The following is a 25,595-nucleotide window of genomic DNA, read 5'->3' as shown; positions in this document are numbered from 1 at the left end:
GGTGCACAGTAAGGGGACAGACAGGCTGCTATAATGGCCATCGTTCCCCCCTGCTGCTGTTAAGCAAATGAGTTCAAAATCCTGGGCTCACGCGGCATAGTCACCTCACTGCCACCCCTGGTATAAAAACCTTGGCCGCAAAAAAAAGATTTTAACGGACAAAAACAGAGGTTCGATGTCTCTGTTCTATAATAATCGATGTTACGTATGTTTGAGGCCTATACAGCTATGTGAGTGCCTTCGGAAAGTATTCACACCCCTACAAATTAAAAATACATCTGAAATGTCTTGAGTCAAGTATTCAAGCCCTTTGTTATGGCAAGCTTAAATATGTTCAAGAGTAAAAATGTCACATAAGTTGCATGGATTTCAAACAGATTCAACCACAAAGACCAGGGAGGTTTTCCAATGCCTTGCAAACACAGCACCTATTGGTAGATGGTTAAAAATAAAATAGCATTGAATATTATATGGTGAAGTTAATGGCACTTTGGATGGTGTATCAACACACCTAGTCAATACAAGGATACAGGTGTCCTTCGTTGCCGGAGAGGAAGGGATTTCACCATGAGGCCAATGGTGACTTTAAAACAGAGTTTAATGGCTCTGATTGGAGAAAATTGTGGATGAATCAACAACATTGTAGTTACTCCACAATACTAACCTAATTGACAGAGTGAAGAGAAGGAAGCTTGTATCGAATACAAAATATTACACAACATGCATCCTGTTTGCAACAAGGCACTAAATTAGTACTGAATTAGCAAATATTGTGGCAACGCAATGAACTTTTTGTCATGAACACAAAGTTATGTTTGGGGTAAATAAAATACAACACATTACTGAGTACCACATTCCATATTTTCAAGCACAATGTTGGCTGCATCATGTTATGGGTTTGCTTGTAATCGTTAAGGACTGGGGAGTTTTTCAGGATAAAAAATAAATGTAATGGAACTAAGCACAGGCTTAGAGGAAAACCTGGTTTAGTCTGCTTTCCACCAGTCATTGGGAGATGAGTTTCAGCAGGACAATAACCTAGAACACAAGGCCAAATCTACACAAGTTGCTTACCAAGAAGTCAGTGAATGTTCCTGAGTTACAGTTTTGACTTAGATCTGCTTTAAAATCTATGTCAAGACCTGAAAATGTTTGCCTGGTAATAATCAACAGCCAACTTGACAAAGCCTGAAGAGTTTTGAAAAGAAAACTGGGCAGATGTTGCACAATCCAGGTGTGGAAAGCGCTTAGGCCCCGATTCCGACCTGAGTTAAAGGTGTGTAAATGGAACGTAATTCCTTTTTTAAAAATTAGCTTTTCTCAATAAGTATTCTGACTTTGAACTTAAGCGCGAGAATAGCATGCTATTCACCCACTATTCGTTAGAGCCGGAGTTCGAATAAATGAAGGCGTGGCAGAGGTGTGTCTACAGATACGTCGTATTCTGACCTTGTCAGAGGGAACCATAAATAAGCTGGCGCGAACCAGTCAGTTCCAAGTGGAAAAAGCATCTTTCTTTTTTCCCCGCCAGACATAACAACATTCTCCATGCACTGTAATTTATAAATTAATAAGAGCTATTGATAAGAGCTAGGTAAATTAGTCATCTGTATGGAGAAGGGGATGGTAAATACACATAGCAATGGTTTTAGATCATTTTTCTTTAAGATCCCTGGAGACAAACTGAAAATCACATCAACAATGGCATGAATTGTGGCCCCTTTTCCAATGTGAAACCGCATGAGAAAATCTGTTGGCCGGCAAGTGGGAAAGTTTTCAGAGGTTTAATTATATTTATTCAGAGCCCGAAAGGTAGCCACAACTGCAGAGGCCGTTATGGGACTGAATAAGATAAGTCTGACTACCAAATACTGAGAAGTGCGTAGGAAAAGTGTGCCTAGGAAAGGGATAAAGTCATTATGATGTATTGTGTGTCGATGGGTGATGGGGGAAAAAATCCATTGAATCCATTTTGAATTCAGGCTGGAACACAACAAAATGTGTATTAAGTCAAGAGATATAAATACTTTCGGAAGGCACTGTATGTACCGTATGTTTGAAACTCACTTTAAATGACCTAACTTTATTAGTATCATTATTTTTTATTATGTTCTTTCTGTTTCCATGGTATCAAGGCTACTGACATCACAACCGGCTGTGATTGGGAGTCCCATAAGGGCAGCTCGCAATTGGCCCATCGTCGTCCGGGTTAGGGTTTGGCCGGGGTAGGCCGTCATTGTAAATAAGAATTTGTTCTTAACTGAAATGCCTAGTTAAATAAATGTTCAATAAATAAGAAAATGTTTAAAGTGATTGTTCAGAACGATAAGTCTTAAAAAAAAATATATTATTGTTTTGTGGGAAAATTCCAGTTTCATAATCCACTCAAGTTGTTTTTTTCTTTTTCTTTCAATTAACCAAGTAAGACATTTTTTACAGTGCAATAAGTTCTATTACTTTTTCAGACATTTTCCCAGATAAGACGAAGGACAATGTGAATGGCCATGAGCTAATATAAAGGGAAGAGTAAAGCCACCATAAGCTTCCGCTCACTATACAACAATCAGAAATAGTTTTGTGAGTAAGTGAGCGTGGTCAGGTTCTAGGTGTATGCTTTTAGGGACACGTTCTAACTTGAGACCGGTATGTATAACTCTACTGCATAATTCATGCACTCAAATCAAAGGAAGAGTTTGGGCTAAAATAAATCTCAAGTTATAATGCTGCCCAGGGCCTGTTTTCAAAAAGCATCTCAGAGTAGGTGGTCACAATCAATACTATGGTCAAAGGAGCATGGGTCAGAAACAACTAAACAACTAAAGCCAGGGTCTGAGAAGCGCTAGCTCCGTATCCACCTCTTCGGGGACGGCACGGATGTTAGTGAAGCCCTTCCTGAAGACCACAAAGACCCGGCGGGCACCGCAGCGCAGGGCAGAGGTGGCACAGTCGAACGCCGTATCACCGGCACCTAGGACAATGACCACGCCACGGAGCTCGGGCAGTTGAGACTTACAGCTGCACATGCCTGAGGGAGAGAGAGTGGGGGAGGACGAGGGAGAGAAAACAGAGAGAGAGAGAGAGAGTCAGAGACCGTGATGGACAGAGGGAGGTTGGAGAGAGGAAAGAGAGAGCAATAAAACCAGGTAGCTCTTTTACCCTGCTCTTACGTTTCCAAACGCCAAACATGTTTTCATATCAGTAGTACTGATATACATTTGCTGTCTGAACATGTATTATTCCTGAACTGACTGCGACATTTTTGATTGTCAGACAGGCATCTGATTTCATTTATTTTAGTCTCTAAGTACACACCTACGGTACACAATGACAAGAGTACCTAATTCTGTGTGACTATGGAAGTCACTTTCTCGATCATTTCCTTTAAGACGTACCGGCTTTACTGGCCTTGGCCACCAGTGGCAGGAAGTCCTTGGATGTGTAGAATCCCTGGTCCACTGTCAGCCCCTGGAAGATCTTAGCCTTGTTTGCCTGGGGCAGACCTGTTCCAAACCAAAACCATCACCAAGAATGAGCCAGTTAACATAGCAGACATATCCATCCATCCCTGGAACCCAACCATTTCCAATGTTCAGTCATTGTTGATGACCCCCCCCCCATTAATACTGAACTCCTGGAGTAAATTATACAAAATTGGATTTGAACAGATCACGACAATGTAGTGAGGAAAAAACGTTTGTCAATATTGTACTGAATCTATGTGTTCAATATGACTTTCATAAGCCCCTTCATTATGAGATGAGGACAGTAATAGTCAAACTCGTGTTCATAAAACCCACCATTTTAATCAATAAATTATTCCAGTGAGAGAAGTGGACCAGTAAATCAGAATTACAGACTAATAATCTCTTGGTTAATCCTTTTCATGATGTAGGGTTATAATCGTTGTGAAATATACAATGGGATTCTCTAGTACCTTGCGATTGAGCCAATGAGAGCCAATAACGGCCCACTTATGAACTGGAGCAATAACCAGGGAATACTGTTATCTTATAGTCCTCAAACGACATAGCTATAATATACTCTAAATGTCCAAAACATGACGAACACCTTCCAAATACTGAGTTGTCGCCAAAGCTTCACACACTTGTGTCAAGTTGGCTGGATGTCCTTTGGGTGGTGGGCTATTCTTGATAAACATGGGAAATTGTTGAGCGTGAAAAACCCAGCAGCGTTGCAGTTCTTGACACTCTCAAACCGGTGCGCCTGGCACCTGCTACCATACCCTGTTCAAAGGCACTTCAATCTTTTGTCTTGCTCATTCACCCTCCGAATGGCACACATACACAATCCATTGTCTTCATTTTCTCAAGGCTTTTCCTCCAAAAATTAAAAGTCTTCTCTGGATTTAACAAGTGACATGAAGGATCACTTTCACTTGGATTCCCCTGGTCAGTCTGTCATGAAAAGAGCGCCTGTTCTTAATGTTTTGTACACTCAGTGCTCATTATACTCGATGTAGGGTTTCCCAAACACGAGGGGGGGGGGTGCTCCACAAATACCATGGAATACTCATTTCTGCTCTGTCATTACATTTCAGACAGAGTGCATTCTTGACAGTTGCCATGGTCAATCGTCAGTGCACAGTGTAAATGATTGCAAAAGAGGGAATGCTATTTTTACTTGACTGCTAGAATACATTACCTCTAAGAAGTTTATAATCAAAGTCATGTTCAATCAAATTTTGTCCAATTTTCCCTTTTAATATATATATATATATATCATATTGTATGTAAAAATGAAATATATATATATATTTCTTTTTTACATACAATATGAATAGCTTATAGATAAAAAAGGTGTTGTGTTAATTGTATTGACTGTGCCAATTACTGGTTGATGAGTAGTGATGAATAGTGATAAACGGTGATTGATGGGCTGTGAGTGATAGTACATCAATGCTGGAAGGTCAATCTGGATGATTACCTCAGAACCCAGAGTCACTTGGTAGCGCTGACTGCATGTGTGTGCTGTCATTTACAATGTCAAAGGTCACTAAGAACCAATCCGATCTCTTTATGTACATATTCTTGTTCAATTTATTTCTTCAAATCAAATAGGAAGACTGGATAACCATGGCAGGTAAATTTTCTATTGCGATGGTATATTTCTGTGAGTGTTTTTTTATGTTATCTATCAATGCTGCAAATATTTCCTTTCCTTCATCCTTTATTCATTACTTGACAAACCTTTCTCTAATACATAAACAATCCAAAATGTTAACCCCCAACGCCCTTTTATGTTGCAATTAAATTCCATGCAGTTATCGTTTTGTACAAAATAATCTGCAGTTTAAATTTAAAGACCTTGCCTGGGGTTTCAGTTATTAGGAACGAATATTAATGATGTTAAATATCATAGTTTATTCAAAGAAAGACAACCTGAGATTCACCTCATTCAGAAGACAAGCGTTAGAAAGAAGGTATAATTCTGGAAATGTTTATTTTTTATTTTTTATCAAATAAAGTATTTCTGAAACTACAAAGGATGACGTTTGTCCTTCAGACAAATAACTGTATACGAAGCAAACTGGATTTTAGTCGTGTCTGTTGCTGCAAAGGCAATTTCCTGACAAAGAACTCAATTACCCCCTGGGTAACTCTGAATGCTTTGACACACATACGGTATATCACTTATCAAACAGAGACGACAGTGTCCGTAACAACATCTGTCCAAGTGATATTTCTTCACCTTCTTTGGTATAGCACCATCTTCAAGGAACCTGGTAACACTTTTTCTACGAGCAGCTCGTTAGACGATGTTACCAACACAAGCGTTAGAGTATAAAACAAGCTCGGGAGGACAGGAAGTGGAACTCTAAGAGTGTTACATGTCTATATACTTTTCAACAATAGAACAGTAATTAAAATACATAACCGTATCTAGTATGTAGACTACCTACCTACTGTACTAGAGAACATAACACAATGTGCCACTGCTAACTGTGCTTAGGACAGAGAGATCCTCCAGCAGAGTAACAGCATGGTCACCCTCCTCTGTGGCAACACTGACAGATGCTCCATGCTCACTCAGTTGGTTTTATACACCAGGGTGTCCATTTGCATTCTGTGCCAAGATAAATGAAATGAAAAAAAAGAAGAAAAATGCTAAGAAGGGAATGACAAAGTGGACTTTCACAATAACACCACTGCCGGTGACATCTACTTCATAAGTAATGCCATCTCATTTTTCAGGTGTGTGCATCCCATTTGACTGGGGAAAGGTGCTTTGGCTCCGGAGTCGGGCGGAGAGATTCTGAAGTGAAGGGAGGTAATGCCTCTGAGGGTCATACATCATTGCCTTTCAAGTGGCTTCTCGCTCACTCTGAATATCTCTCTCTCTCTTTGTCTCTTGTCTCTCAGTGCTTGGCCAGCCCTCGTTTATCACGAACTATCGCCCACTGTTGCTTTGGCTGACGGTGGGGAAACAGGAAAGAGAGTAGTCATACTACTGTAACGTTACTGTAATTTCTCTGTAGTTCTGTCAGGTCAGGTACCCATGAGTATTCGGCGTGTCACTGGCCTTGTGTGAACAGCTACTATGTACTGTATGTTTTGTTACACTAAAAAACAACTCATTTTATGCTATGGACTATGTTTAGTAAGGCTATACGGTAAGCATAACGTCTGTTCATAACCACATTTTGACTATTTTTGTGGTGCACAGTAACAACAATATTTGTCAAAAACAGCAGCCCCTCCATACCTGCTCGAAACCTGTTCGATGGACTTTATTTATTTATTTTTTACACCAAAGGCTCTTTTTTCTTAATTTGATGTCCTTAATGCACCTCTTTCATGCTATTTCCAGCCACAGCCCATCACTGTACTTCCTTTGAACCTCACTGTTGAGAAGAAAAGCTCCCATCAAAAGCTTGTTTTTATGGGAAATGACATTGGTTCGTAGCAAAGTAATATTGTGTGCATTGCAGAATTTGTAGTCTATACAATCTGCCTGGCTTTATGCCTTTGAAGCAAGCCATTTTGGAAAAAGCACCATCTGAGAAAGGATCTTGAGCTTTGAACAATTGGAACAAGAGAGCGACTCACACAAAGATTCCACTGCTATAACCACCACCAGGACCATCAGCAACACAACAACAGTGGTAGGTAAAACACTGCACGTGTTAGCCAGCGCACTTAACTGCCAGATAAATAACCCTTTGCTCTTCAACCTGCTCTAATATTCTGAACAGTGGGAAACATTTGCATGTCAATCTCAGCAGGGGTTTTGACATTAAGAATAAAAAACAGAACTGGTAAAAAAAAATTCACAGAAACACGACTCTTTCATTTTCTTTCTGAATTCCAATTTCTTCACGTTCTGCTAGGAGAGAAGAAAAAAGAGAAATCCCCGAATAGTTGAAAGGTAACTCCATGCTCTAATTACCAAGCCACGCACCAAAAGGTTCCAAACATAACAAATACTATGCAGCTTCTTTTCATTACAATAAAGGAAAGGCACACACACCACATAGCTAGGCCTCCCACCAGGGTTATTTGAATTTCCTAAAATCAAATCAATATAGGCATGGCAGAGTGTATTCTCTTATATCTCTAAATATAGAATTTCATTTGAAACCAAATTACTTCCGTCTAGCATCTCCCTTCACTTGTGTGAGTAAGAACAAGGTATTTCATGAGATAAGGAGCCATACTGTTAACTATGGTCACCAGACTGTGCAGAGGAAGAGAAGGAAAGTGACAGCGGCAACAGGAGACTATATAGAAGTGAGAATGAAGTCCCTTGTTATACTGTCTTGTTACGAGAATGAGGGAGACAAAAAAGAAAGGAGAGAAAAACTAATGAGGCAGATAACAGAGGTGTGGACTCGAGTCCCGTAACTTGGGACTCGAGTCACATGACTTGGGACTCGAGTCACATGACTTGGACTCAAGTTACAAATGTAATGACTTGAGACTCGACTTGATAGAAAATAAAATGACTTGAGACTTGACTTGGGCTTGAAGCCTCAATATACTGGACTCAACTATGACTTGAAATTGATGACTTGAAAGGATCTAGCCAGGTTTTACAACACAGTCTCTGTGGATTACTCTCCACGCAGCCATAGACAGTAGCCTAGACTGTAGCCTAGACAGTAGCCACACCATCGCACCTGAAAAAAAAATATGGATATTTGTGAGGAAGACAGGGGATATTCAGTTGGCAATGAGAACTCCTGTAGTCAAGCGGCCCTCCAAAGTGATAGCGCGTGGTGCAGGTTTTACATCCGTCTTCTGCAACCTCCACAGCAAATCAGGGCCGTAGCCAGGGTGTAAGTCCCATTTCAATACATTTTAAGAAAGTACAAGCTAATTTACTGCATTTCTATACAATTTCAAAAAATCAAAAATGCTATTTGGAGAACAGCAAAAAAATGACCCCAACCATTATCAAAATGGTTGCTGTAGTTTCATCACCTCAGTTCATCCACAAACACACAGCCTATGAGCTATACAATTAGCCGCTACACATTATTACCTCACGTTAACTCATTAAACACTATAATTTAATACATGGAGATGGTTCTGTTTGCAGAAAAAGTATTTAAATAACAAAAGGTAAACAAATATCTTTGCTTTACAGAACTTTTTGTTGTTGCAGTTTTACAGCTAAATTCATGCAATTCTACACATTTTGCCATGGGGCAGGGAAAAAATGGTGTTCTCTCTTAGAGTTCCACTTCCTGTCATACACAGCTTGTTTTATATTCTAACGTTTGTGGTGGTAACACTGTCTATTGAGTGAGAGTGACTAAAAAAAATCAATGGGGGGACCCCTGGATGTTAGGGCCCCTGGGCTCGTGCCTTGCGTGTCTGGTCGGTATTCGGCCATGATTAATGCGTTTAGATAACTAGACTAACTAGACTAATAACAATCAAAACAAAATACGGTCATGGGCTAACTGAGTGACTCAGTGAGTGACATATACATAACAAGAGGAAAACGGTTGATGCACAACTCAATTTTGAAATGGCACATTGTGTATTCTACTATTCTAACTTTCAACAATTGAGACCCCGACTGAGTTCCTAACATTACCAGACCTCAGTGTCCTCACATGCGGCTTTGGCTGTAACGTCAAGCTACATTTAAGCAGCGATTGCACGTGTTTGCGCGGGTGGTCGCCAGCTTTGCACCACTCCTTTTTAGGGGTCGCAGGTCAAAAGGTTTGAGAACCACTGAGCTAGCGAACATATTGCTGATTTGCTTACATTTACATTTACATTTAAGTCATTTAGCAGACGCTCTTATCCAGAGCGACTTACAAATTGGTGCATTCACCTTATGACATCCAGTGGAACAGTCACTTTACAATAGTGCATCTAAATCTTAAAGGGGGGGGGGTGAGAGGGATTACTTATCCTATCCTAGGTATTCCTTAAAGAGGTGGGGTTTCAGGTGTCTCCGGAAGGTGGTGATTGACTCCGCTGTCCTGGCGTCGTGAGGGAGTTTGTTCCACCATTGGGGGGCCAGATATAGAACCGGGTGCAGCACAAACATCCAATCGTAGAGAGAGAACTGCCATGACTAAACATGCAGCTCCAAAAAATTGTTTGGTGATCAAGAATATTTACTGTTTACCTTGTAAGCTCACCAGCAATGTGGCATCACGCCACAATTACTAGCGTTGGCCTACCGGTCTGTTGGTATGAAACTGGTTCAAATGTATAATTGACTTATGAAGCATGCATTTGAAATTTGTTGTTAAAATGTATTATCACATAATGAAAATATGTTGTCGACAAAATAATGTAAAGGGCAGCCTGGCAGCCTCAATAAATAGACAAAGATTTGTAGTTGAACAAGTTATTGCATGTATAGATTATTATTATTAGTTTTTACTTGACTTCAAAAAACTTGTGACTCGACTTGACTTGTTCTTAGAATGCATGACTTGGACTTGACTTGTTCTTAAAATGCTCGACTTGGACTTGACTTGTTCTTAAAATGCACGACTTGGACTTGACTTGTTCTTAGAATGCACGACTGGGACTTGACTTGTTCTTAGAATGCACGATTTGGACTTGACTTGCACTTAGAATGCACGACTTGGACTCGAGATCTGACCCATTCCACTTGGGAACCCATTCTACTTGGGAACCCATTCTACTTGGGAATCAACTTGAGACTTGGACCTTGTGACTTGAATAATAGGGACATGGTCTGGCAGATAAATATATGAAGTAGACAAAGACAGAAAGATAGAGCACTACAACTGTGGGTTTCACTACAGCATTCATTGCTACAGTAAGTACTGTGCAGTAAGTAGCTCTGTCTCACTTTAGTCCCATTGAACACCAAATGGAACAGACAGAAATGTCAGTCTGGTGAAATGGGAAAGGTAGTGTTAAGAGGATAACTCCCTCTCTCTCAGACAGACCCTTCATCGTGATTGCAGAGGGGCACCGTGGCACAGTGCGTGACTTATGTAGCTGGCATACTGGAGATTTTAAGAGCCTCCGGTGCCATCAGTGTATTATCAAGTCAATCAACCTCCTGTACATATATAGTACCCTCAGGACGTGTTCACACCCCTTGACATTTTCCACATTTTGTTTAGTTACAGCCTGAATTTAAAGTTAAACAAACATTTAAAGTGGATTTATGTATTTCGAAAAAAAATCAATTTCATGAAAACTGAAAAGCTGAAATGTCTTGAGTCAATAAGTATTCAAACCCTTTGTATGGCAAGCCTAAATAAGTTCAGGAGTAAACATTTACTTAACGAGTCACATACGGTATGTCACAAATAAGTTGCATGGACTCACTCTGTGCGCAATATTAGTGTTTAACATGATTTTTGAATGACTACCTCATCTCTGTACCCCACAAAAACAATTGTATGTAAGGTCCCTCAGTCAACCAGTGGATTTCAAACACAGAATCAACCACAAAGACCAGGGAGGTTTTCCAATGCCTCACAAAGGACACCTATTGGTAGATGGGTAAAAATAGAAACAATGAACATTGAATATCCCTTTGAGCATGGTGGAGTTATTGATTACACTTTTGATGGTGTATCAATACACCTAGTCACTACAAAGTGATGGTGTCCTTCCTAAATCATTTGCCGGAGAGGAAGGAAAACGCTCATGGTTTCGTCATGTCCAATGGTGACTTTAAAACAGCAACCACAGCTAACAGCAACCACAGCTAACAGCAACCACAGCTAACAGCAACCACAGCTAATGAAGTCACTGAAACCCTTAACAAAGAGATACAGTCTGTTTTGGAATGGGTGGCCAGTAATAAACTGGTCCTGAACATCTCTAAAACTAAGAGCATTGTATTTGGTACAAATCATTCCCTAAGTTCTAGACCTCAGCTGAATCTAGTAATGAATGGTGTAGCTGTTGAACACGTTGAGGAGACTAAATTGCTCATTTGATTTGATTTATTAGGATCCCCATTAGCCGACGCCAATGGGGACAGCTTGTCTTACTGGGGTCCGACATATAATGAAAAAGACATGACAGACAGAAGACTTTTCAATTTACATACATTAACCAGATCATAAACGGTCATGGTCAAAACATAGGTTCAATGGTTGTAAAGATGGAGAGGTCTGTCCGTAATAAAGAGATGCTCTGTTTTGTTGACACCCCACTCCACAAAGCAAGTGCTGCAGGCTCTAGTTTTATCTTTTCTGGATTATTGTCCAGTCATATGGTCAAGTCCTGCAGGCTCTAGTTTTATCTTATCTGGATATTGTCCAGTCATATGGTCAAGTCCTGCAGGCTCTAGTTTTATCTTTTCTGGATTATTGTCCAGTCATATGGTCAAGTCCTGCAGGCTCTAGTTTTATCTTATCTGGATATTGTCCAGTCATATGGTCAAGTCCTGCAGGCTCTAGTTTTATCTTTTCTGGATTATTGTCCAGTCATATGGTCAAGTCCTGCAGGCTCTAGTTTTATCTTATCTGGATATTGTCCAGTCATATGGTCAAGTCCTGCAGGCTCTAGTTTTATTTTATCTGGATTATTGTCCAGTCATATGGTCAAGTCCTGCAGGCTCTAGTTTTATTTTATCTGGATTATTGTCCAGTAATATGGTCAAGTGCTGCAAAGAAAGACCTAGTTAAGCCGCAGCTGGCCCAGAACAAAGCGGCATCTTCATTGTAATCAGAGGGCTAATTCTAATACTATACATGCAAGTCTCTCTTGGCTAAGAGTTTCGGAAAGACTGGGTGGCTGGTTGGAAATTCCAAATAGTTTGTATAGTCAACTTACACACAGCACGGACACACATACTTACCCCACCAGACAGGCCACCGGTGGTCTTTTCTCAGTCCCCAGGTCCAGAACAAATTCAAGGAAACGTACAGAATTATACAGAGCGATGAGCACATAGAATTCCCTTCCATCTTAAATAGCGCAAGTGAACAGCAAACCTGGTTTCAAAAAACAAATAAATCAACACCGCACGGCACAACGCCTCTCCCCCATGTGACCTACTTGTTGTGTGTATGTACTAACATGTACAGTATGTGCAACTGATCAAATTCCATCAAACCAAATTGTATTTGTGACATGCTCCGAATACAACAGAATTACAACCTTCCCGTGAACTTACAAGCACGTAACTAACAATGCAGTTTTAAGAAAAGAAAGTAAAGAAAATATTTACTGACTAACATTATAAAAGGAACACAATAAAATATCAATAACGAGGGTAAATACATGAGGTACCAGTACTAAGTCAATGTGCAGGGGTACAGGTTAGTTAATTGATGTAATATGTAAGGTATAGTGAAGAGATGTAAGGTAAAGTGAAAGATGCACACACACACACACACACACACACACACGCACGCACGCACGCACGCACGCACGCACGCACGCACACACACACACACACACACACACACACACACACACACACACACACACACATTACATGTTAATGTTTTTAACAGTATGTCAATTACTAAGTATTTTGTCTATAATGTATTTTTCCTTATGTGTCAGACCCCAGTAAGACTAGCTGTTGCCATTGGCGACTGTCACGCCCTGGTCGAGGTATTTTGTGTTTATCTTCATTTATTTGGTCAGGCCAGGGTGTGGCATGGGATTTTTGTATGTGGTGTGTTGGTATTGGGATTGTAGCTTAGTGGGGTGTTCTAGTTAAGTCTATGGCTGTCTGAAGTGGTTCTCAATCAGAGGCAGGTGTTTATCGTTGTCGCTGATTGGGAACCATATTTAGGCAGCCATATTCTTTGAGTGTTTCGTGGGTGGTTGTCCTTAGTGTCCCTGTTCCTGTCTCTGTGTTAGTTTACACAAATATAGGCTGTTTTGGTTTTCGTTACGTTCTTTGTTTTGTAGTGTTTGTATTGATTCGTGTTTTACGTTTGTTTATTAAACATGGATCGCAATCTACACGCTGCATTTTGGTCCGACTCTCCTTCACCACAAGAGAACCGTTACAGCGTCAGCTAATGGGGATCCTAATAAATCAAATCAAATCAAAGCAGTTACAGAGTTTAATGGCTGTGATAGAAAACTGAGGATGGAGGAACAACATTGTAGTGACTCCACAATACTAACCTAAATGACAGAGTGAATAAAAGGAAATCTGTACAGAATTAAACATATTCCAAAACATGCATCCTGTTTGCAACTAGGCACTGAAGTAATGATGCAAAAAAAATGTGGCAAAGCAGTTCACTTTTTGTCCTGAATACAAAGCTTTATGTTGAGCACAAATCCAATGCACCACATTACTGAGTAGCAGTTTCCATATTTTCAAGCATAGTGGTGCCTGCATCTTGTTATGGGTATGCTTGGGGAGTTTTTCAGGATAAAACATTTATGGAATGGAGCTAAGCACAGGCAAAATCCTAAAGGAAATCCTGGTTCAGTCTGCTTTTCACCAGACACTGGGAGATGAATTCACCTTTCAGCAGAATAACCTAAAACACAAGGCCAAATCTACACTGGAGATGCTTACCAAGAAGACAGTGAATATTCCCGTGTTGGCCGAGTTACAGTTTTGACTTAAATGTACATGACAATTGTGGCAAGACTTGAAAACGGTTGTCTAGCAAAGATCTACAACCAATTTTACAGAGCATGAAGAATTTCTGAAAGAATAATGGGCAAATGTTGCACCATCCAGGTGTAGAAAGCTCTATAGACTTTCTTAGAGACCCAGAAAGACTCGCAACTATAATCGCTGCCAAAGGTGATTCTACAAAGTATTGACTCAGGGGTGTGAATACTTATGTAAATGTGATATTTCTGTATTTCATTTTCAATACATTTTCAGAAATGTCTAAAAACACATTTTCACTTTCCCATTATTGGGTATTGTGTGAAGACGGGAGCGAGAAAAATATATATTTAATCTATTTGAATTCAAGCTGTAACACGACAACATGTGGAATAAGTCAAGGGGTATGGATACTTTCTGAATGCACTGTACCTCTGAAAGTCTTTGAATTTGAGTAATTCGTCCTACTCTTAAAAAAAGAGAGTTGCTTTGCACAACAACTACACTAGATCACAACACATTGTATGTAAGGTAAGAAATGATATATGCAAGTGACTGACCAATTCCGATGAAGACAGCCTGGAATCCCTCGTCTTTCAGAGAGGTCAGGCTCATCCCGTTCATACCCAGTCCCTTCTCTAGGACAACCTGAGAGGAGAAACATAGCACCTTAGACATTTTAGGGATTTTGTGCATTTGCTACTGTATTATTAGCTGTAAGTTACCGTACTTACTGTAAATTAGTAATCAGTGACATTTGTAATTACAACTAGCTTAAATAAATAAACACAACGAAATAGAAGTACAAAGACAATAGGACAATGGTCGGATAGCATTAATCTGTGGTTAAATAACTACATGGAACAGGGACAGAGGACACAGTCACAACAGCGGTCTATTTGTTTGTGTTTGTCACTGGTGTAATAGAGTGAAGTCCTTCTCATTTCCCCCACACTCTTTCTCTCAATTAAATTAATTGAGAGGCCATCGTAATGGGATTCATTTCTGGAGATGAATAAAGCCTTGAAGTAATTGGTCAGAACACAAGAATAAATATCTACCTCCCCTCCCTCCATCCCTTCGCTTCGATCTAGCCAACCTCAAGGAATGCTGTCTCCCTCGCTCTCTCTTTCTTTTCCCCATGTCTCTCTTTCCTTTCTCTGTCCGTCTTTCTTTTTCTCCCCTTTCCCTCTCCACCTTTCCCCCTGCCCCATCTCTCTCTCTCTCTCTCTCTCTCTCTCTCTCTCTCTCTCTCTCTCTCTCTCTCTCTCTCTCTCTCTCTCTCTCTCTCTCTCTCAATCTCTTCCCTTCTCCTTCTCTCTCTGTCACCCTGTCAAATAAATAAACAATTAAGAATAAATCAAATTAATCATGGTCAGGTGAGCTGGATGAGTAGTATTGATTGGCCCTTTCCCAGGCCGTGGCATTCAGACAATGACCAGATGGATGCCACTCGCCGGAGGAAGTCTCTTTGTCACTTAGCTTCCCCCACCGTGGCTTCTGATTGTCTCCTTCTGCCCTGTCCCTGTTTGTTTGTTTAGGGCTTTCTATTGTCGTTATTAATGTCACTGATATTTTCCTGGTGAAGGGTTCATAGCTCTTGACAGTGAGAGTGAGACTGCTGTGTGTGAGTAAGCATTGTGTGTCTGTGGTTGGGTGAATGTGCGTGCAGTCAAGTGTATCCCAGCGATGAGGTGTGTGTAAGCAGTCAGGTGTGGTGAGGTAGTGTGTGTAAGCAGTCAGGTGTGGTGAGGTGGTGTGTGTAAGCAGTCAGGTGTGGTGAGGTAGTGTGTGTAAGCAGTCAGGTGTGGTGAGGTAGTGTGTGTAAGCAGTCAGGTGTGGTGAGGTGGTGTGTGTAAGCAGTCAGGTGTGGTGAGGTAGTGTGTGTAAGCAGTCAGGTGTGGTGAGGTGGTGTGTGTAAGCAGTCAGGTGTGGTGAGGTGGTGTGTGTAAGCAGTCAGGTGTGGTGAGGTGGTGTGTGTAAGCAGTCAGGTGTGGTGAATTGGTGTTTGTGCACACGTGTGCATTCGTGTGTGCTTGTGTTCTTGCACGTGTGTGCGTGTGCTTTCGTGTGTGTGTGTGTGTGTGTGTGTGTGTGTGTGTAAATGCGCACATGCATTCGTATGTGCACGTGTGCTTGCTTTCATGCATGTGCGTGATCCGTGGGCTTATTACCTTCACCCCCAGGTCTTTCATCAGCTCAATCTCAAACTGCACCACCTCATAGGGCAGGCGGAACTGAGGGATCTCTGCAGTACTGCACCAGAGAAAATAGAGGAAGAAGTGAAATATTACCAGTTATTAATCACTAGCTATCAATCAAGTAAATAAATCATCAATACAAATAATATCTGGTCCACTGGATAACTTAGCTAAGGCTTTTGTACAAAGGTCTTATCTCTTAAATGGAGTGCCACGGGGTCAAAATGGTTGAATGTAAAAGAATTACCAACAGGATTGTGCATCCATTGGTCACATCCCGTATAATGCGTTGAGTTAACGTAGAAGCAGCATAAGGAGTTCATACGCGTACACAGTATTCCATCATGAATTGTTATGACCAGGCTTTATGTACAGGATGTCATCCTTATAGAAGTGTTATGTGAGCATCATGACTGTGGCTCCAAGTAGAGTGTATTGCAATTTCCACCTGACCTCACAAACAGTACAGATAGACTCACATCTAATTCAATTCCTAAGTCTCAGGAAATTAGTAATAATAAGTGCAGCTACCTCAAGCCGCCGATATATTTCTGTTTCTCGAACACGGTGATGTTGTCATATCCCAGTCTGGCCAGGTAGGAGGCACAGCTGATGCTCGCCGGGCCGCAACCAATCAGAGCGATCTTGGCATGAAAGCTCTCCGGCATGTCATCCGGAGGCGGCAGGTCAGGGTTCCGCACCTGAGGAATTCCCATTTTGCTGAAAACCTGGAATGAAAAATGACGGAACGACGTCTTAAGAAGAAGAAAACAAAACATTTCCACTATCCGTTTGACAGGCCAGGAAGAAGTTCATATGGACTTGACATTTATGGTTGTCACATTGGACAAAGGTCAGAGCCCTGAGTGGGCTGGGATTTTAGTGTGAGGGGCATTCCAAAAGAGGAATTGCACATTAATATGTGACATTTGATATGAGAGGAACTGACAAGTTGAAATTGAACAAAATGATTACAGTCCATCTTTAACCCCACTGCTACTTGTTGAGATGGAGGACTGATGCTCTCGATGGTGGTTCTGTGTTGAGCCATGCTAGCCAGTCTGCAGTAGTTTACAGTATCATAACTCTATTTTCCAGGGAACCTCTGACACACTATGGCAGTTTTATTATGTGGGTACTATGATAATGGTGCATCATTTATGTGCAGCTACAGAATGTGAGCTGAATAGCCTGCATATCGGATGAGCAAAGTTGGCAAAATTGCATATGTGTATTTTCAGAATGTTTGGGTATTTATGGTATTTTTAAAAATTCTGCAAGCATTTTTCTCCTGTACCTTTAGGGAACATGGGTACTATAAGCGTCCATCTGGTAGGATTTTGTTAAAAGCTGAGCTTCAAGGAACATGATGCATAAGTGAATACATTGCATTGAATATTTTTTAAGAGACTTTTGTATGTTGCCTGTAATAAATCATAATTCACTTACATGTTATTAAATAATAAGGAAAAAATATATTCTCAGAATGCATTTAGATCAAACACTGAATGGAAGGGAGCAGTCTACTGTAAGATATTATGGCAAAAATACAAACAAAATACTGGTTGACATCTTTGAAATATAATCAAGCTAATGTGAAATAGCCCATCCCAACAAGGGGCTTTCGTGAAAAAAAATCTAAAATGCTTGTTTTTACAGATGACAAATGTTCAGAAGCTGAGCTGCAAATGCTATTTCGAACAATGTGATTGGAGGAAGCATGGGACATTATTCTGCTTTAAAATGTGATAATCTTGTTACTATTTTAGGAGACAAGTAGGAGAAAAAGCCCCTTGAAAGACTTTGTTGAGTGCTAGTGTCACGACTTCTACCGAAGGTAACTCCCCTCCCTGTTCGGGCGGCGCTCGGCTACCGATCCCTTTTTCTTTTTCTGGTTGTTTTGTCTGTGTTCCTTTTCACACCTGGTTTTCAATTGCTTTGATATCTGTGGGTATATAGGGCACCTGTTACCTGCCGTAATTCGTGCAGGATTAGACTTGTGTGTATTGCGCTCGATTGTATTTGATGTTTGTTGTTTTTTCACTATTACGCACGTGTATGTAAAGTGTCTCCGTGTGTTTGCACGAGTTTCTGATTATTCGAGAGCATAATGTTTTGGGATTTTTGTCTGTGCCGTTTCGTATTGGTGGACTATATTATTAAACACGCTTCTCAGACATCCCTGCTCTCCTGCGCCTGACTCCTACACTTCTCACCAATACGCATGTTATCACAGCTAGAGAGCTCTGCTTTGTTAACGCCCATTCAGCATCGTTCACACCCTCTTATAAACCATCGACCCACCCATCTCTTTAAGAAATCACATGTAAATGTTTTGCACACCATCTCCATGGTCAACCCCTCCATTATCTCAGCCAATCATGGCTAGCTAGGAAGGATCCTGTCATTCACCCTATATAGCTCAATGTTTTCTCCTTGGCTAAACTTGTCTCATAATTTACAATTTTTCATATTTGTATCTGCTAAAACCTGTCCCCTTTGTTACTGTTGCAACATTGGACAACATTGTCTGTTTAAGAGAAAGATCAAGTGTATTTTTATGCTTCGCATGCATCTCAATCCACCGCATCCACCTATGTCGCACTTCCACATCTGCGGTGAAAGGTGACAGAGCGAGAGCGGCGTCTTCTCGCAAGATCATCTGCAGTGTCCGAGTGGTTGGCCTAGAAACGGTTATGACCCCTCTATGGAATGATGATACTGCCCCGGTACCAGTTTTTTAAAAAATGGATGGAAGTATGTGGAGACTGTTGAGTGCCAAAAATAAGGGGTTAAATACATATTAAAAAACATGTCTAATGTTTCCTAATCTTTCTTATACAGTATCTCTCAGATAAAGGACAGACACTTCCTTCAGATTTTTCTTTTGGGGGGGGACTATCTGTTGTTCCATATAATTCTATTACCAGCCTGTTCAACCTCTCTTTCATATCGTCTGAGATCCCCAAGGATTGGAAAGCTGCCGCAGTCATCCCCCTCTTCAAAGGGGAGACACACTGGACCCAAACTGTTACAGACCTATATCCATTCTGCCCTGCCTATCTAAGGTCTTCCAAAGCCAAGTCAACAAACAGGTCACTGACCATCTCGAATCCCACCGTACCTTCTCCGCTATGCAATCTGGTTTCCGAGCCGGTCACGGGTGCACCTCAGCCACACTCAAGGTACTAAACGATATCATAACCGCCATCGATAAAAGACAGTACTGTGCAGCCATCTTCATCGACCTTGCCAAGGCTTTCGACTCTGTCAATCACCATATTCTTATCGGCAGACTCAGTAGCCTCGGTTTTTCGGATGACTGCCTTGCCGGGTTCACCAATTACTTTGCAGACAGAGTTCAGTGTGTCAAATCGGAGGGCATGCTGTCCGGCCTCTGGCAGTCTCTATGGGGGTGCCACAGGGTTCAATTCTCGGGCCGACTCTTTTCTCTTTATTTATCAATGATGTTGCTCTTGCTGCGGGCGATTCCCTGATCCACCTCTACGCAGACGACACCATTCTATATACTTTCGGCCCGTCATTGGACACTGTGCTATCTAACCTCCAAATGAGCTTCAATGCCATACAACACTCCTTCCGTGGCCTCCAACTGCTCTTAAACGCTAGTAAAACCAAATGCATGCTTTTCAACCGATCGCTGCCTGCACCCGCATGCCCGACTAGCATCACCACCCTGGATGGTTCCGACCTTGAATATGTGGACACCTATAAGTACCTAGGTGTCTGGCTAGACTGCAAACTCTCCTTCCAGACTCATATCAAACATCTCCAATCGAAAATCAAATCAAGAGTCGGCTTTCTATTCCACAACAAAGCCTCCTTCACTCACGCTGCCAAGCTTACCCTAGTAAAACTGACTATCCTACCGATCCTCGACTTCGGCGATGTCATCTACAAAATTGCTTCCAACACTCTACTCAGCAAACTGGATGCAGTTTATCACAGTGCCATCCGTTTTGTCACTAAAGCACCTTATACCACCCACCACTGCGACTTGTATGCTCTAGTCGGCTGGCCCTCGCTACATATTCGTCGCCAGACCCACTGGCTCCAGGTCATCTACAAGGCCATGCTAGGTAAAGCTCCGCCTTATCTCAGTTCACTGGTCACGATGGCAACACCCATCCGTATCACGCGCTCCAGCAGGTGTATCTCACTGATCATCCCTAAAGCCAACACCTCATTCGGCCGCCTTTCGTTCCAGTACTCTGCTGCCTGTGACTGGAACGAATTGCAAAAATCGCTGAAGTTGGAGACTTTTATCTCCCTCACCAACTTCAAACATCAGCTATCTGAGCAGCTAACTGATCGCTGCAGCTGTACATAGTCTATTGGTAAATAGCCCACCCATTTCACCTACCTCATCCCCACAGTTTTTATTTATTTACTTTTCTGCTCTTTTGCACACCAATATCTCTACCTGTACATGATCATCTGATCATTTATCACTCCAGTGTTAATCTGCAATATTGTAATTATTCGCCTACCTCCTCATGCCTTTTGCACACATTGTATATAGACTCCCCTTTTTTTCTACTGTGTTATTGACTTGTTAATTGTTTACTCCATGTGTAACTCTGTGTTGTCTGTTCACACTGCTATGCTTTATCTTGGCCAGGTCGCAGTTGCAAATGAGAACTTGTTCTCAACTAGCCTACCTGGTTAAATAAAGGTGAAATAAATAAAACAATTAAAAATATAATGAATTTGTTATTCAATGTGTTTGTATAGGCAAATAGCAGTAAGGCCCAACATAAAAAAAAACATTTGTATCAAATAATATATATATATTTTTTATACTTCAAGGGCTTAAAATTCAAAATCAATAGCTAAATTATCCTTGGTATGACCTTCTTAAAACAATTCCAGCCCCCCCACCCAAATAATTATTTCAATGGCAGCCTACCCCGGCCAATTGAACGCCGCCCTATGGGACTCCAATCTCAGCCGGTTGTAATCCAGCCTGGAATTGAACCAGGGTTTGATAACTCTAGCAATGAGATGCAGTGCCTTAGACCACTGCACCACTCGGGAGTAGGGGATTAGAAAATGGAGAGAGAGAGAGAGAGAGAGAGAGGGAGAACAGCTATAAAAACCGACAGATGTGTTACGCAACTAATAAACGTTGGTTTGATTCTGTCTGTCTGTCTGTCTGTCTGTCTGTCTGTCTGTCTGTCTGTCTGTCTGTCTGTCTGTCTGTCTGTCTGTCTGTCTGTCTGTCTGTCTGTCTGTCTGTCTGTCTGTCTGTCTGTCTGTCTGTCTGTCTGTCTGTCTGTCTGTCTGTCTGTCTGTCTGTCTGTCTGTCTGTCTGTCTGTCTGTCTGTCTGTCTGTCTGTCTGTCTGTCTGTCTGTCTGAGTATTTCCCCAATTTACCCATTGCAGCTTTATCACCATCGTTTTTGCCTTCAATGCATTGTCCTGATTTATGTTAACTCCCTTTACACACATCTATGCATCAATACCTTTACTCATATCTTTTTATATTGACTTAAGCATCATGCCACGTGACTAATCATCCTCCATTGAATGAAATGTATTCACTTCGGCATCATGTCCATGATACCATTCTCTAGGCTTCCATAGTGTGATGCTAATCTCTCCCCCATTGTAAGCAATGTATTCACTTAGGAGTCATGTCCGTGATGCCTTTCTCTAGGCTTCCATAGTGTGATGCTAATCTCTCCCCTACTGAATGCAATGTAATCACTTGGGAGTCATGTTCCTCGAAGCCTATCTTTTTGCAAAATCATACCAGATTGATGCTTATCAGTGATATCATGTTGTGGCGTCCCACTGTCCCTTACTCAGCTACACTGTTGACCTGGGATGTCCTGTGACAACTACTGTGATTTGGTGTTCTTGGAAGCAATGTTTCTTCTGGCAATTGGACCACTTGAATTTTTTTTTTAGACAGGACCTGTAACAGGTATCTGTATTGGTAAACATGAATTTACAGAGACAATCTCCGGGTATACCTGACCAATATTGAAAATTCAAAGCCCCTTTGCTAAACATATTTTTAGAATATTGTAAAATCTCAGCATACAAAATGAACGTGGAAAATATCAATATACAGTTGAAGTCAGAAGTTTACAAACACTTAGGTTGAGGTCCTTAAAACTTGTTTTTTCAATCACTCTACAAATTTCTTGTTAACAAACTATAGATTTGGCAAGTCGGTTAGGACATCTACTTTGTGCATGATACAATTAATTATTTCACTTATAATTCACTGTATCACAATTCCAGTGGGTCAGAAGTTGCAGAAAATGATGTCATGGCTTTAGAAGCTTCTGATAGGCTAATTGACATAATTTGAGTCAATTGGAGGTGTACCTGTGGATGTAGTTCAAGGCCTACCTTCAAACTCAGTGCCTCTTTGCTTGACAGCATGGGAAAATTAAAAGAAATCAGACCTCAGAAAAAAATGTAAACCCCCACAAGTCTGGTTCATCTTTGGGAGCAATTTCCAAACGCCTGAAGGTACCACGTTCATCTGTACCAACAATAGTACACACGTATAAACACCATGGGACCACGCAGCTGTCATACCACTCAGGAAGGAGATGCGTTCTGTCTCCTAGAGATGAATGTACTTTGGTGCGAAAAGTGCAAAGCAATCTAAGAACAACAGCAAAGGACCTTTTAAAGATGCTGGAGGAAACAGGCACACAACTATCTATATCCACAGTAAAACGAGTCCTATATCGACATAACCTGAAAGGTCGCTCAGCAAGAAAGAAGCCACTGCTCCAAAACCGCCATAAAAAAGCCAGACTGCACATGGGGACAAAGATTGTACTTTTTGGAGAAATGTCCTCTGGTCCGATGAAACAAAAACTGAGCTGTTCGGCCATAATGACCATTGTTATGTTTGGAGGAAAAAGGGGGCCGCTTGCAAGCCGAAGAACACCATCCCAAAAGTGAATCATCGGGGTGGCAGCATCATGTTGTGGGGGTGCCGTTGAAGCTGGAGGGACTAGTGCACTTCACAAAATAGATGACATCATGAGGATGGAAAATTACATGAATATATTGAAGCAACATCTCAAGACATCAGTCAGGAAGTTAAAGCTTGGTTGCAAATGGGTCTTCCAAATGAACAATGACCCCAAGCATACTTCCAAAGTTGTGGCAAAATGGCTTAAGGACAACAAAGTCAAGGTATTGGAGCAGTCATCACAAAGCCCTGACCTCAATCCCATAGAAAATGTGTGGGCAGAACTGAAAAAGCATGTGCAAGCAAGGAGCAAGGAGGAATGAGCCAAAATTCACCCAACTTATTGTGGGAAGCTTGTGGAAGGCTACGCAAAACATTTGACCCAAGTTAAACCATTTAAAGGCAATGCTACCAAATTCTAATTGAGTGTATGTAAACTTCTGACCCACTGGGAATGTGATGAAAGAAATCAAATCTGAAATAAATCATTATCTTTACTATTATTCTAACATTTCACATTCTTAAAAGAACGTGGTGATCCTAACTGACCTAAGACAGGGAGTTTTTACTAGGATTAAATGTCAGGTATTGTGAAAAACTGAGTTGAAATGTATTTGGCTAAGGTGTATGTAAACTTCCGACTTCAACTGTAATGGCAATAGGAAAATGAAGAAGAATAGCTCATGATCTACAGCAATCCTATAAGTGGACCACAAAAAAATATGAAATACCTAGGATGCTTATTAAGTGACAACAAATACACTGTATAAAGATATAACTGTATTCCAATTAAATGGAACAATCTTCACATAAATCATACAGGTAGAATAAACCTATTCAATGTTTTTGTATTTATTGTCAGTAATACCAATTCCCCCACCGAAGACATATACTTGGTCATAACAGACTTCATATGGGAAAATAAAATTAATAGAATAAAAAGGAACGTTTTACATCTTCCTAAGTCTGAGGGTGGTTTTAGCCTTCTAGAATTGTATCAACTCCTTACCCAAGTCTTTAACTTGTGACATATAGTCGAATACACCAAAGAGGAACAATCGGTACATATTGAAGATGTGCATATCCCCAGAATATTTGTACGCGTCTATTTTCAACGGATAAAGCTAAGAACATTAACAACGGCATATTTAACTACACTATAACAATATGGAAGAAAATGAAACATATTCTACAATAACCAATATTACTCTCTAAAAACACAACCCTATGGAACAATCCTTGGATTGCTTTTCAGAATTCACCGATTAATTGGTCCACGTGGAAAACTAATAGCATAGAAACCGCAAATGACTTGCAAACAGGAAAAACATTTATTTCCATGACAGAATTGAAAAGCAATTTTGGACTGACCCATGTAGACATTTTAAAATAATACATGTAACTTAAAAGTTACATGTCATGAAAATTATTTTTGAAATCTTTTGGACATCAGAGCAACCTTATTTTGAGTCAGAAAAGGTAAGATAGGTAAGATATACAAAACCTTGCGGAGAGCATATCAAATTGACAATCTCTTAGATTATTTTATTTTAATTTATGGAACCAAGACTAAATTAAAAGGAACCGATGTTGGCACAAGATGGAGGGAATGTTGTAGCATAACTAACGAAATTACAGTTGATTAAAATGTATGCTTAATCCAGTATAAACTAATGTATAGAATTTATGATACAAGAGACAGAATTCACAAATTCTACAGCACAACCGCAGAGTCATGTGTAAAACTAATAATGACTTGATAATCCATGCTTTCTGGGAATACTATAAAGCCCAAAAGTTATGGGCGGAGCTGGAAAGTTGTCAGACGTATTACAATATAAACATCTTTTTAATTTGTCTGTTTGCATATTTCAAGACATGGCATTATGGGGGATGTAGTGAGATACCCAATGGGCTGGACGATTCTCTTCTCATCACTCATCTTGAAAAACGTGTACTAAAAACGTGGAAATCAGTCAATCCACCATCATTATTAACACAATGTAAAAATGGAATAATTTATTATTGAAGGGTTTGAAATAAAATAGCATGGGCGACAGAGAAATACGAATTGGTACAATTTAAGGCCATGTGCCAAACAATAACACAGGCACTAGGGAGGGCGTATGAACATGCAGGTCTGGGCAGAGAAAATGGATTCGTTGTTTTTTGTGCGTCTGTAAGTTATTGATCGAATCCGTATGTTTGTATGTGGTGTGGATATTTAAAATTTAAAAAATAAATAAAAATAGATATACTCTACCAGTCAAAAGTTGTTGAACACCTACTCATTCAAGGGTTTTTCTTTCTTTATTTTTATTATTTTCTACATTGTAGAATAATAGTGAAGACATCAAAACTGTGACATAACACAGGGTGGCTATTTGAAGAATCTCAAATATGGAATCATGTAGTAA

The 25,595-nt window shown here is 40.6% G+C and overlaps 1 protein-coding gene across 1 annotated transcript in view; it reads right to left on the bottom strand.

Moving 5' to 3' along the window:
- LOC124009398 (dihydropyrimidine dehydrogenase [NADP(+)]) overlaps positions 1 to 25,595 on the bottom strand; it is a 144,237-nt gene that overhangs the window by 68,278 nt on the left and 50,364 nt on the right. Inside the window, exons 6-10 of the mRNA XM_046321200.1 lie at positions 16,746 to 16,942; positions 16,188 to 16,269; positions 14,574 to 14,661; positions 3,393 to 3,500; positions 2,856 to 3,025 (exon numbers count right to left, since the gene is read on the bottom strand). Coding sequence (XP_046177156.1) covers positions 2,856 to 3,025; positions 3,393 to 3,500; positions 14,574 to 14,661; positions 16,188 to 16,269; positions 16,746 to 16,942 — 645 coding nt within the window. The remainder of the gene's footprint in view (positions 1 to 2,855; positions 3,026 to 3,392; positions 3,501 to 14,573; positions 14,662 to 16,187; positions 16,270 to 16,745; positions 16,943 to 25,595) is intronic.

Source organism: Oncorhynchus gorbuscha, linkage group LG22 (assembly GCF_021184085.1).
Source record: "Oncorhynchus gorbuscha isolate QuinsamMale2020 ecotype Even-year linkage group LG22, OgorEven_v1.0, whole genome shotgun sequence".
Classification (NCBI taxonomy): Eukaryota; Metazoa; Chordata; class Actinopteri; order Salmoniformes; family Salmonidae; genus Oncorhynchus; species Oncorhynchus gorbuscha.
This window is presented reverse-complemented; position numbering and strand designations above follow the sequence as displayed.